At 40.1% G+C, this 14,702-nt stretch overlaps 1 protein-coding gene across 3 annotated transcripts in view; it reads left to right on the top strand.

The window, feature by feature from the left end:
- TRPM3 (transient receptor potential cation channel subfamily M member 3) overlaps positions 1–14,702 on the top strand; it is a 305,116-nt gene that overhangs the window by 172,138 nt on the left and 118,276 nt on the right. For all 3 annotated transcript variants that reach the window (XM_048503482.1, XM_048503483.1, XM_048503484.1), the window contains exon 7: positions 1,103–1,277. In XM_048503482.1, coding sequence (XP_048359439.1) covers positions 1,103–1,277 — 175 coding nt within the window. The remainder of the gene's footprint in view (positions 1–1,102; positions 1,278–14,702) is intronic.

Consider the following 14,702-nt stretch of genomic DNA (forward strand, 5'->3'; position numbering starts at 1 on the left):
TGGTTAAATAAAAGCAAGGCATAGGGATTATACCCATCCAAAAGCTGAGCAGGGGTTGGTCTGCCCAAATACTGACAAATCTTCTGGAAGTTGTTCTGGGCCTGAACTAATAATAGAATTAAATGTACAGTTAAGTTTGTATCTGTTCATTTTTAAGTTTATTTCTCTAGTAATTTCTCTAGTGTTTTTATTTACGGCATGTGGTAGAAACACTGTTATCCTAAAGCCAAGGCTCCATTAGTGACATTCTGAGGACTGTCAAAGTAATACTCTTGAACTATGGAATTAATCAATGGCACCCATCTATATATGCAGTTTATTTGCTTGGAAGTTAACGGTGAATTTTTTCATACTCTTCTCCCTTGTATGGAATTTTGGACTTCAGCCCTTTCAAAGCAAAGAGTATGCAACAGCCCCTTTCCTAAGTGATTTCATATGTCATGGTTTAAGGCAGATTTTCATGTACTGTACAATTGTGTTGGAGATGTGAATTCAGCTAACTCTTGTGACAGACAGTTAAGAGGTAACAATGTTGATCTATGACTCTATAGATCTATCTATAACTCCATAAATGCATCAATGGATTTTTCATTGACTTCAATAGAAGAAAAAGTACACACATTCATTTCTATGCCTGCTCAGAGCTGTTAATTCCATTGCAATAAATGGAGGAGCTATTATATGCATGGTAGTTCTGTGTGCACTTGGTATTAACTCAGTGCTGAATTATGGCATGTGACCAAAGAACAATGATAACCAGAAGCAAAAAGGATTAACTTTCTATGCTGTGATAAATCATATAGCTACCCTTCAATATTTCTCTGCTGGTATCACTTGCCTTTTAAAAAGGGTAGCCAGTATGAAAATTGCAGTCTCTGTTTATACATTAGCTAGCTAGCAAATTATCTACCATAGTGAATCCTTCTGAAGCTTCATGAATTAATACATTTTTATTTCCTCTGCAGAGGATCACTTTTCAGTATTGTACAGGTATTAAGAATGCTGCTTTGGCTTAATAATTTAAATTTGTTTCCTTTTTGTTGTTGTTGTTGTTTGATTTGCTGGCTTTGTTTTTGTTTTGTTTCTGTTTATTTCACTACAGGGATAGGGCAAGGGGTTCCAGTAGTGGCTCTCATTGTGGAAGGAGGACCCAATGTAATTTCTATTGTCCTAGAATATCTACGTGACTCTCCCCCAGTTCCAGTTGTAGTTTGTGATGGCAGTGGTCGAGCATCTGACATCCTTGCCTTTGGACACAAGTACTCTGAAGAAGGAGGGTGAGTCTCTTGTTGGAATATTGCCCATTGTTCAACTTTTTTCATGGAGAACAGCAGTAAAAACTATGTTAGAAAAAGTGGGAGCTCACAAGGACTTGGAAGACATCTCGTTTCCCCCTCTTCTACTATTTCCTTTTTTCCCTTTCTTGAAATACAACATAGCCTCTCCCCTTTTCCTGCTTCCTTGTCTTCACTAAAACCACAACCTACCTTTACCTGTCCTTCTGTCTTCAGGTTTTGTACTCCCCTGGCCCCTGCAGCCTCTACCTAGGAAAATTATGGGCCAGCTGTGTGGTAGGAAACGTGCAAGGACTTCTAGGGGGCATCTCACTTTCACCAGTATCCTCTTCCCTGAACTTTTTCTTCTATCTCTCCTCTTGGCAACCACCATATCCTCTCCCTCTTCCCCATTTTGCAGTCCTTTTGAGTCATTCATCAACCTATTTTTATCTGCCTCTCAACTTCAGCTCTATTTATTATTTATTTACTTCATTTATACCCTGCCTTCCTCCATAGTGAGGCCCAAATGAGCTTATATCATTCGTCTCTGGATTTTTTATCCTCACAACAATCCTGTGAGGTAGGGTAGACTGAAAGTATGTGACTGGCATATAATCACATCGCCTAGTAAGCTTACATGTCAGAGTGGGGATTTAAACCAAGTCTCACATACCCTACTTTGAAACTATACCTGGTACAGCACTCTGGCTTTCATAGGGTGGATGCTGTTGAATCTAGGCCTAGAGAAGTCATACAAGTCCAATGGTATCAAGTCAGCCAGGAGATTGCTGCCAGGCTTGGCTGCAATGAGTCCCCCTCAAAAGCTGAAACAAACCTGGAAAGGACTCTGACTCTCCCTCCTCCCTCCACACACACACTTTTTACTAGTACAAATCAAGCCTAGAATGCTCTGGTTGCCTAGCAACTGCTACTGAGAGCTTCCATTTTTACAATGTACTCCTTTTATCCTTCTGGCTGCTTGTTTAACCCTCCCCAAAGTATGTTTTCAGATTTTTCTGCACACCTGGAATTTTTTCCACTTTATATAAAGATCTATCTTATCTATCTTATCCATCTAGTCACCAGATTCCAGTCACCAGATTTGACCACTATTAGAAATATTATTATTAATTTGTTGATAAATTAAACATCATAACTTAGAGTTAATTATTTTATGGAGTGCTTCATAGGTTTTTCAAAACACTCATGAGTTCTTCAGAGCATTGTACTACATGGGAACACCTTGAACACACGAGAGCTCCATGTGCTGTGTCATCTTGTACAAGAAGATGTGAGGGACGAGCAAATAAGTAACACAGAGGAAATAGTGTTCTGATGACAGCAAACAGACTTTTCTGTGAAGAAGTTTGACCCAAATATCTCCTTGCTTTTAGGATTGTATTCTGAAGCTCTCTGCTATAGAACTTTCAAGGATATTTTCCTTCCTAGGTAGCTGTGTAAGAAAAGGTTTCAGACTAGTTACAGCGATGATATGTATTTTCTGCCTGAACTGCAGGCTTAAGTATAGCCATCAAGATTGGAATTCCTCCTGGCTCAAGACATTTTCTACATAGGAAAATGTATTCCCTGTTCAATTTTGTCTTTTTATTGCACCCAGAGTGCTTTCCTAAACAGTTACACTTTCTTAAGCCCTTGGACTTACAAATACATTGCCAAAATTTAGCACATAGACCAGCTGACAATTTTTAAGGTCACCGCCATCTGATGATTCACCTGATACTTTTAAATTATGGGAAAGAGACTGCATAGAGACCACAAAAACATTATAGTCTAGGGGATATAAGACTGTCTGAAAGTGCACTGGATTCCTTATGAAAAATTAAATGCAACAGACATAAAAACAGAGACTCCCAAATAAAGGATGTCTGAATTTATTGCAGACATATATCCCATAATATTACCAAAAATTATATTCACAGTGGTTTGCTTCAAAAATCATGAAATATATGTCAACTGCCCTTTGATCTGTATCATATTTTTACCAGAAGCAGCCTGGCCAATTCATGCATGACCCCTACTGCCTGGTACCTAAATTAAGAATTCCTAGATTCCTATCAAGTAGCTAGTTTTCAATGACAAGCATTCAGATATAGGTCATCATTATCTATTTACTGTATCTGTTTATGTAGGTCATCATTATCTAGGTCATCATTATTTGTTTACTGTGAATACTGTATATGTTCTGCAGTTATTTCTATTCATCCTGAGGATTTTCAATGACTTCCAATTCAAGGAAGTATATACAGATTTGTAATCATTCCTGACCCTCACCCTCTCAAGAAAAAAATGTTAAAGAAGTACTAAGAAGGAATACAGGTAAAATAGATATATATGTTAATCACCAAGGGACTATTAATACTGCAGGGCAGAAATTCCAACAATTATTCTTGAGAACAAGCATTGCTACTATGCTTTCTGAGAAATGATTCCATGTACTATAAATTATAATATATTCTGCATCATGTCAAGATATTTCCCATTCCATTTCTTCTGAAGAAGTATTGTTGTTTTTGCCTACCTTATATCCATCAAAATATGACTTATGTAGGCATCCAGGAAGTCTCCTATCAAATGCTGACCAGACTCAGATCCACTGCATTACAAACCCTCCAATCCTCTTAGGATAGCATTTCAAACATTCCTAATCCTAGTGAAGGATGACATCAGTTTGGACAGTTGAGGTATTGCAGGGAATTATTCCATGTTCCTTCTTGCCAAAGATGATACTTGAACGTAACATTCTATTTTTACTTGCAGTAAGTATAAAGTGAATAAATATCTTGGACGCTAAGTAGGGTCAGCCCTGGTTTGTAGAATGGGTGACCACCAAGGAAGTTTAGGATTGGTATGCAGAGGCAGACAATGGCAAATCATCTCTGGATGTCTCTGGTCTTGAAAACCCTATGGGGTCGCCACAAGTTAGTTGCATCTTAACAGCACTTTCCCTGTGGCATACCTGCCAGAGGGAAATGGGGTAACCCATGTCCCCGGCTGCCACCTATCTGGTCATGTGCGGGGCGCAAAATCATCCCTCACACACTGAAGCCTTCTGCAGGCCTGCCAGCACCCCTCGGCCCGGACCCACAAGAGAAAGAGGCCGAAGACCAGGCTGCTGTTGGAATGGGGAGGGGAAGGGCTCATTTCCTCTCAACACAAGCTGCTGGTAAATATATAAACCAAAACAGTATTTCTCACTTTGTTTGTATTTCTCACAGCTGCTATGAAAAACTGCACTTAAGTTTCAGCCGCCCTATTTAGTATATAAATTTTTTCAAGGAACACAGTTTTTCTACATGTGTGCTAATCGTCTGTCTTGAGCAAAATGGGCTCACAGCACCAGTAGTTTATGGTTCCTCTGCTTTGAATCAGTGTTATCAACCTGTTTGTTTTGATGCCTCCTTTAAATGCCTCCTTGCAGCAGGAAGCACATGCATTCATTTCATGTGAAAATAAGTACATATGTTGCTATTGCTATGCTGTAGGGAAACATCTTTGAAGAAACATTTGTTACGATGTGTTTAGGGTTAAACCTGAGATTCAGTGATTGAGGGTCGTGTGAAGAAAAGGTTATCAGCACTGGGCCCAGTCTTGGTCTTTACTTCTCTGCCATGTTTGAAGACTTGTACTCCTGCCACATTGGCTGTCTTCTTTCTCCCCGTCACCAAGAATCAACTGTCACTGTGTGTCCAGTAAGGCAGCCCTTCAAATCTGATCCACTTCCTTTTTGCCACAGATTTTAAACATAGTGCACATGCAGTTAAAATCACTACAGTATAGCCACAAGTCTTGCCACATTTCATTCTATACACTGGTTATCTGTATACTCATGCATACTATATGACGTTACTATCAAAAAACTTTCTCACAGCCTTATTCAGAAGAAATTAAAGAAGAAGGGCGGAGGAAGGGGCAGAATATTCTGAGCAAGTGTGCCCCTCAGTAGCTCAGCCAGGGGTTTTTCATGATGTTTTCTGTGGCCCATCCCTATTTGGCAAGTTGTATATCCACCAGCTATACATCCGGGGGAGAGCAGAGCCAGCATACCCAATGGTCAGACTCCAAGTTAGTCTGCACTGCATGTTTAAAAGAAGGTTAGAAGCAGGCTTGGCATTCAGAGTTATCTGCCAGCAACCCTCCACCCTCCAATTAAAGTTCATACTTTAATTCTTGTATTGGTACTCATCTTTGCTATGGCTGCAGGAAGTGACTGATTAACAGAGCCAGGAGGGAATTTGGTTCTGATTGGCTACTGTATATACTCGTGTATAAGTCAACCCACATATAAGTCGAGGCACCTAATTTTACCACAAGAAACTGGGAAAACTTATTGACTCGCGTATAAATTGAAGGTGGAAATGCAGCAGCTACTGGTAAATTTCAAAGATAAAAATAGATACCAATAAAATTACATTAATTGAGGCATCAGTAGGTTAAATGTTTTTGAATATTTATTTCAAAGAAAAACATTAAACTAGCTCTGTAAGTGGAAAAGAGGGTCAACAAAAACCATATGGTCTCAACAATAATTTTAAAAGTACAAAAACCTTAGCTCAATCAGCCATCAAACTAAAACACAAGAGTTAAAATCCTTCAAAACTGGATTTTTGGTCAGGGGAGGAACGTTTATGTTAGCAGTACCAACATTTCAGAATATCTTTAGAAGATCCTCCTGATGATACCACCCAGCTTTGGTAAAGTTTGGTTCAGGGGGTCCAAAGTTATGGACCCTCAAAAGGGTAGCCCCATCTAATATCATCTTCCATTGGAAACAATGGGGGATGGGAGCACCCACTTTGGGGATCCATAACTTTGGATCCCCTGAACCAAACATCACCAAACCTGGATGGTATTAGCAAGAGATTATCCTGATGATACCACCCAGGTTTAGTGAAGTTCGGTTCAAGGGGTCCAAAGTTATGGACCCTCAAAATGTAGCCCCATCTACTATTAGCTCCCATTGAAAACAATGGAGAATGGGGCACTCCCTTTGGGGGTCCATAACTTTCGACCCCCTGAACCAAACTTTACCAAACTTAGGTGGTATCATCAGGAGAGTCTCTTGAAAGAGCCCTGAAATTTTGGTGCCACTAGCCTAAAAACTGCACACCCTAGCAGCTGACAAAGTAAAAACCCTAAAATATATTTTTAAATACACCTGATTCGCATATAAGTAGAGGGGGACTTTTTCAGCACAAAAATGTGTTGAAAAAGTCGACTTATATGCAAGTATATATGGTAATAGATTTTGGGAGTTTTGTCTTCCTCATAGCAAACCTGTTATGTCCTGTGTATGTTTCATCATACTATTGAATGAATGTAACTATCACAACTGGCTGATGTCTTTTAGGCATTGGTTGGGCCTCTAGAATAAGGTGTGCTAGAATGGGCTCCCTGCATGACTGCAAAAGGAGAGTCAATATTTTGAACTGAATCTCAGACTGGAAAGCACATTATGAAAGAAGTTGAGAAACATACATTTCCAACAATTCATTCTTAAGAAATAATGTATATTGGTTTGGTACATAATTTTAACGCATAAAGAGCTGAACATGCACAGCTCCAATTTCATTTATTTTGTCTTCCCCCAGAATGGCGGCTTCTGCTTTATATTCCTCTTGCACACACTGCACTACCTGACAAAGAAAACCCACAGTCATACAGCTGCACTTAGTGAAAGCAATTCAGCAACTAATGTTTGCTGAAGAAAAGGTTCTTGTGGTGACTTTATTGGTGCAAAAGCACAGGTAAATAGCTGTATGTGTATGAGGGGGAAGAAAGGAGAACAGAAAACGTTACTATATTGCCCAATCTCAACAACAAAAAGTACGATTTAACAGTCTGGCAGGAGCTGCTGCTTACCTTCAGTTAAAGAACTGAACTAATTTAGTGACAACCCACTAAATAATTTAGGGTTGAATATGGACCAGATCCAATGCCTCATCTGTTCATTGCAGCACAGAATGTTTCATAGTTGAAAGGCTGCAATGCAATTTAGCGCTGTGTATGTTATCCTCTTTGACACAGGGCATCATTTCAAAAGAGATTTCCATGTCAGACAGAAGGATGCCAAGGCCCTGTCATCTGCCTCTACTGGTTCTGCCAGAGAAAAGAAAGGAACCACTCTGCTGGGATTTTTGTTTTTGACATACAGCTAGACTTCCAAATGAGAAAATGCCCTCATTCAGGCACCAGTCCTGCAACTACTATCGTTTGTGTTGGAAAGTTATTTTGGTGGAACAACCTACTTCTGAGGAGTCTGTGCTTAAACAGCTAGGATCACAAGTTTCATTTCTTTTGCTCCACTTGCTGTATTTAATACATTGTCTGTGGTCCCAAAACATTACAGATTATATAGTGGTGTAAATCAAATCTACTGAATATATCCACCATCTTGAATTCATGTACATGTATATACAATGATCACAGAGATCACCCTCAGTCAAAATTGCCCTAAATTCCTCTATTTCCCCTGCTGCTACTGCAGTCTTAATTTCTTTGTGTCTGGATCCACTTCTTTTGCCACCTTTTATGCCAAACCTTTTATCTGGTTTACTAATCTCCAGTCAAGTGTAAACATACGGTAATGAAGCCTTTGGGCCAAGACTGTCCACTGGAAATCTTGCACAGTTGTAGATAGGGTTAAAAGGTTGAAGACACCACAGATGTCATTACAGACCAAAAGTAACCATTAGATTCTTAAGTTGACCCAAAAAAACATTGTCTGGAGACAACCATAGATCATCTTCAGAAATTTCATCACAATTATTCTTCATTATACAAGTCATACCTATGGCAAACATATTGTCAAAAGGACTTGTATCTCTCAATGTCATTGGCATGTCATAGATCATTTCAAACATGTATGTTAAGGTTCATAACACACCTGTGCCTGATTTAACATAAATCATGAGTACAACAAACCTTTCTGATACACTTGGAACAATCCTAAGCAGATCTGTTCAGTAGTAAATCCCATTTTATTCAATGGAGCTTATTCCCCAGAAAGTGTTGTCAGGATTGCAGTCTATGGTTATCACTGCAAGAGGGATGAGGACACATTCCCGTGGGGTATATTTTGACAGTTTATTATGGTGTTTGCTTCTTTCCTAGAGTATCATATAATTCTATATTAAATACTATACTTTTCATCCAAAGTCTTCATATGTTGTGCTTAAAACTGAAAACATGAGAATTGTTTTGTGTACAGTAAGTTTAAAGAGGGGGGATCTTTAAACGTCACTGTAACATTTTGCCATTACCCAGGATTCAAGTCATGTACATTATGGATTACATAATAAACTGTATTCTACCCATGGAAGTGTATGAGTGCTAAGTGCAATATTTCAATACAGAGAACACAAAAGCCATAAATCTCTTCATCAAATCAGAGAGGATGCAAGCACGACATGACAACCCATGTTAATTAGACAAAATGAAACGTCCATGCTTCTATACAGGAACAAATAAATGGTTTGCTTCTTCTTGTTGTTGTTGTTGTTTTGGGGGGTTAGTTATCCTAATCCATCAGTTCTGGGGGTATTACTTCTGTTTCTAAAATATTATTTAGTGAGCCAATATATCAAGAATGATTAAAGTCTGAAACTGAATAAAGGATTTTTAAAAAAATCTTCAGATGCTAACAAGCAGTTGTGAAACTCACTAAGTTGAAAGAGATTTGATAATCATTGCCATATTGTTTTTCTGATACCAGTACCTTCTGATCACAGCAATTTTAAAGCAACATTGCCTATTTCCAACACAAGTGTCATAATATGAGAACAGCCGTGGGACAAGGTAGAATCTTCTATAACTGCCCAAAGTTGCCAGTTTCCTGGCAGAGCTGGAGTATTCTCTGCCCCTAGCTCCTGTTTCCCACCACTGCTTCTGGGGGCAGCAGAAGAAAAAATAATTCAAAAAAATTGCTGTCAGGTGATGGCATGATGTCATTTCTGTGGGAAACCTCTCTAGAAAAGCTGCTCTAGGAATCCTCAGAACTGACATCACATAATCACCTGATTGACCCTCCCATGTTTTCCTCTCAGAATCTGTCAGCAGTCTGACAACCCTAAGTTTCTAAGGAAGATTAGCTGGTTTACCTGTAATATCCAGTAATTAGTAATCTTTTTACAACATATCATCTAAATCCCTTTGATTTACAACCAAACCTCACTTACAATTCACATAATCTTGACAACAGAAAATAATTTTGACATTTTCTGCAACATACCTCCTCTGGAAAGACAGACTAAAACAGTTTTTATATTGCCCAGAATGCCAACCAATACCAGAAAAGTAGCCATGTCTGTAGGAAAAAATAAATATATTTCACAAGCTTAAATAATATTACATTGGTTATAGCATGGAAGAATATTGTGTTTAGAAAGGACACTGAATTAACTGAACTGAAAAAAGCATGCATTGTAAGAAAAACTTGAAAAATAATTGTAAACATCTATCAAAGTAGCTAACGTTTTTTTAAAAAAATGTAAATTAGAATTCAGAATCTTCACAGGATGGTGTTGGTGGAGTAGCAGAACCCATTAGATTATTTTAATTGTTTTTTGTTTTTTATTAATTAATTTTAATTAATTCTTATTAATTTTGTATTAATTTTATTAAAATACTTTTTATTTTGAACCATTTATTCTAATTTGAACATGAACACATGTAGCTGCCTCATGCTAATCCCCAGTCAGCCGAGTCGAGTGTGCTGAAGAGGTCCAAACACAGACCAAAAGATGGCCGAGGGACCTCCGGTTCCCTTATTGTATTAATTGTGGCAGGAAGGGACTGTGCCAGCTTGTGCTAAGAAAGAAAGGATAGTGGACATAAGTACATTGGCCCTGCCCCCACCTTTGCAGCCCTGCACCTCTGCATAGACAGAATTAGATAGAGTAGATGTTTAGGTTCCTGTTTCCCCTTGTGAGGTATATTTATTAGGTAGTATTAGTGATCAATGTGAGCATTAGGTAGTTAGTTTTCTAGATTTATCTTAGCAGATTGTCCTTGAGTTTTTATTAAGTGTGGTGTTTGGTATAGTGTTAGGCTAGGTAGTGTAGTATTTTAGCTGATGCTTGCTTGATTTGTGGGGAGTCCTGGGTTATTATGGATTGTTTTGTCCGTACTCACAAAGAGGCCTGGGAGGAGCCCATGATTTTTGTGATTTCGGGACATGAGAGTTATGGCGGTAGACCCAGGCTATATAAGAGACATCGAGTGAGATATGGTTATGCTTGCTCCCTGTCTGACCTGCGGCCTATCCCACGAGCGCAGATTGTGTGGTGGGAGCTTCTGACTCTGCTCCGAGGTTGCTGTTGATGAATGCAAGGTCCATAAACAATAAATCTGCCATGCTTTGGGATTATCTTAGAGACCAGGCTGTGAACCTCGCATGCATTATGGAGACCTGGGTGAGGGAGGGGGAGACAGTTGTCCTCAATGACCTCATTCCAGAGGGTTCCATATTTCTCCATCAACCTTGGACACAGGATTGGAGGGATAGCAATGCTCATCTGAGATTCCATCTCCTTTAGGACGTCCCCTGTCCTAAATCAATAGTTTTTGGGCCTCCTGTGGAACTCCCCTGAGAGGCTGGCTGTTCTGCCTGATTTACCAGTCACCTAGCACACCGGCAGACAGTCTGTCACGGCTCCTCAAGGTCATCTCTGGGTGGGCATTACAGCACCCTAACCTGTTGGTGCTGGGTGACTTTAATGTCCATGCCGATTCAGCATTTTCTTCTGTTGATGCTGATCTAGTGTTATCCATGGCGATGCTAGGCCTCTGTCTTGTAAACATCGGGGGTCCCACTCATCAAAAGGCCACACTCTGGACCTGATCTTCACAGCTGGTGTGCATGTTGGCTTATCCTCTGTTGATAGAGTGCCGTGGTCTAACAACTACATCCTTAAGGCTCAGATTGCTGCTGCTGTGCCCCCCCCCCCCCGTCTAGGCAATGGGCATATTTTGGCCTGCAGCAGAGACTAATGGACCTGTGCGGTTCCAGAACATCCTGCGGGAGACTCCACCCACTGGTGACACTTTTGGTGCACTGGTAGAGAGCTGGGATACCAGGCTCTCTGAAGCCATTGAGGCTGTTGCTCCAAGGTGCCCTCTCCACACCTGTGCCAACTCCTTGGTATACTGAGGAGGTGAGAAGGATGAAGCGGGAGTAGAGAGGGCTAGAGCAAGTGTGGTAGTGGTTCATGACGAAGGGACAAGACACTCAAATAGGATGCTTGTGAGATCCTACTAGAAAGCGGTGAAGGAGGTAAAATGGGTTCACTTTGCTTCCTCTATTGCTGCTGCAAGTTGGCATCTGATGCAATTATTTAGGTTAATTTGGACACTTATGACCTCTTCTATGGGCCCTAAAGCACAGGAATTGGCATTTAGCTGTAAGGCTGTTGCGAACCATTTTGTAGGTAAAGTCTTGATTTTCCGCCAGTCCCTTCCTGCCACAATTAATACAATAAGGGAACCGGAGGCCCCTCGGCCATCTTTTGGTCTGTGTTTGGACCTCTTCAGCCCACTCGACTTGGCTGATGTGGACAGGACCCTGGCAGCTGTACGATCTACCACCTGTCCTTTTCATTCGTGCCCTTCCTGGTTTGTGAAAGCCAATAGGGAGGAGCTTCAGGGCCACCTGTTGAATATCATCAATAACTCCCTAGAGCAAAAGTTTTTTCCAGGTTGATTTAAAGAGGCAGTAGTCTGCCTGCTCCTGAAAAGACCTCAATTAGACCATTTGGATCTGGCCAATTACTTCCCAGTCTCGAATCTGTCGTTTCTGGGCAAGGTAATTGAGCAAGCAGTGTTGGATCAGTTCCAGAGGTTCCTGGATGACACAAAAGTGCTGGATCCCTTCCATTCCGGCTTCCACACTAGACATGGGACCGAGACAGTTCTGGGTGCAGTCTTGGATGAACTCCAGCTCCACCTGGATAGAGGCGGTCTGGCACTGCTGGTGTTGTTAGACCTCACCGCAGCATTTGATATGGTAGATGCCCCTTCTGGTCTGCTGCCTTGCCGAGATCGGGGTACGTGGGTAAGCCTTGTGTTGGCTGACCTCGGTTCTCTGTGACTGGGGACTGCAGGTGGAATGGGAGGGGAGAACTCCAGGCATCATTCCATAGTTTGTGGTGTGCCGCAGGGGTCGATCCTCTCCCCAATGTTTTTTAACATCTACATGCACCCCCTAGCCAGACTGGTCAGGAGTTTCTGAGCGCTGATGGATGGAAGTGTGTTGTTATAAATATGTGGTTGTCATATATTGAACGTAATGTATATCACTGTATTTTTTCACATCAGGGAATTTCCCACATTGAAAATAAGCAGGAAGACTCAGTTCACCTTTTTTGTAATTGGGCAGAATTCTTTTTAAAATCTGTGAAAATAAGATTCATCTGCTCAGAAAGTGTTGCTGAGGACACTTTTGTTGTTGCTAAGGACACTTTTTCACTGTGTTGCATAAAAGAGGATTACCACAGGCCTTAAATGGATTTCAACTAAAGCTTTGAGCAGAATAGAGGTGGTAATATGTCAATCTTTGAACTAAATTACTTGACAACTACACCAAGTATAATTAGTTCTTTATATGATTTATGTTGAAAAAATACTTTCCTTCTATTCCTGGTTGCAATTAATTCAAGTTTACTGAATTCACTAAGAATTTGAACTGGAAAATATCAAGTCTTGCTAATGGCAAAGAAGCATCACAATATACACTGAGCATAGTTCATAAAGGCAAAAAGCTAAGCTATGTGACAGCTCACATGCTTTATGCAAATTATCTGCTTATAAGACTTGATTTTATATCTCCTCTTGATAAATAAGTTCTATTGATGGATTTCTCCACTAATCCAAATGGAAGTGGCTGGAGGAAAATAAAATTGGTCTGGCAGAGCCAGAACATGAGAAGGAATAAATTTTGCAAAATCAAGGAAGCTGTATAATATGTAGGGTTGCCAAAAGCCCACAAAAATGCCCTGCCCCTTTAATAGAAGCCTAATGTGAGGAAATGTGCAGTTCAAGCTTTTCAGGGCAGGGAGGTATGTGCTACCACCAGGAAAATTACCTCCCATTAAACATCTACTAAAAGGAATGGGCATTTTTTTCTCTGTATTGTTGACAGTCCTAATAATATATTTGAAAAACATGCTCCATCCCTGGAATTGTTTGCTTGTTTTCAAATTAAGCCTCATGATTTTCCCTACATATGATATACAGCCCCAGAATTATCTGATATTTTATTGTATAGTGACATAGTCTATCACAATTGTTTCACACCCTTTCCTTCTTCAGCAAATCAGCTCTAAAATCCTAGAAATGATTTTTCTTTAGCTGACCATAATTAAATCTGCTGTTTGTGCTCTTTGACAAAATGTAAACAGGGAGATGGGTATCAGAAAGTATAGGTTTATTGGCCTCCCCCCCCCCCACACACACACACACACATACACCCACATCAGAATGGAACAAGTCTAATGAGAGATCCATTTGAATAATAGGAAAATGGATCTGCTGCATAATTGTATGCATGGCAGCTAGATATCCCCCTCTTCAAAATATGCTGATGTTTTGAGATTTTTCTTAGTATTTAAATACATTTCTTTCTTTGAACAGTATTCAACACAGAGACATACACAGACTCCCAGCATGTTGTAGAACATTTTCTTTTTAAAAATTTAAATGTTATTAATTATATTTTTTTCTCTTAGGCCCCTTCCGCACACGCAAAAAATGCGTTTTCAAACCACTTTCACAACTGTTTGCAAGTAGATTTTGCTATTTCGCACAGCTTCAAAGAGCACTGAAAGCAGTTTGAAAGTGCATTATTCTGCATGTGCGGAATGAGCCTTAGTGTTTCCCTTAAGAGTTAACTGTATTACTTAAGAATATGTTTACAGTCCAGTCTTAGTGATTTGTTGATTTTTATGGAATTAAAAAACGAGAATACGGCAAATAGATTTTTGCTGGTACTTGACTAAAAATGAAAGCATGTGTTTGTAAATATCCCCTCCCTTATAAGTAAGCACCAATTATATATATAAGGAAGTGAGTCTTTAGGAAAGAGGGAACACATGCCCATTGCTTATGCCCAACATAGGGGGTGGCAGGCCAGGGCATTCCTGAGAATTGAATCAATATTAGTTTGTTTCCACTAGCATTCCAGCCTGGAAACACTGGCCCCCATACCTGCAAACTTTCATTGCACAAAAATGCAACATAAGCATGTAGTCTGTGGCACAATTTGGTGGCAGGAGGTTTTTTTGGTTTGCCATCCTTCTGTGTCACCCAAAAGCCCTTTGGAGGTGGTGCGGCTGCGCCTTCACTGCACCCCCTCTAGTCACTGCAGCACTCCCCCCTCCAACTGGATTACACTCTTAGTTTTAACTATGGTTC

Source organism: Sphaerodactylus townsendi, linkage group LG07, assembly GCF_021028975.2.
Source record: "Sphaerodactylus townsendi isolate TG3544 linkage group LG07, MPM_Stown_v2.3, whole genome shotgun sequence".
Classification (NCBI taxonomy): Eukaryota; Metazoa; Chordata; class Lepidosauria; order Squamata; family Sphaerodactylidae; genus Sphaerodactylus; species Sphaerodactylus townsendi.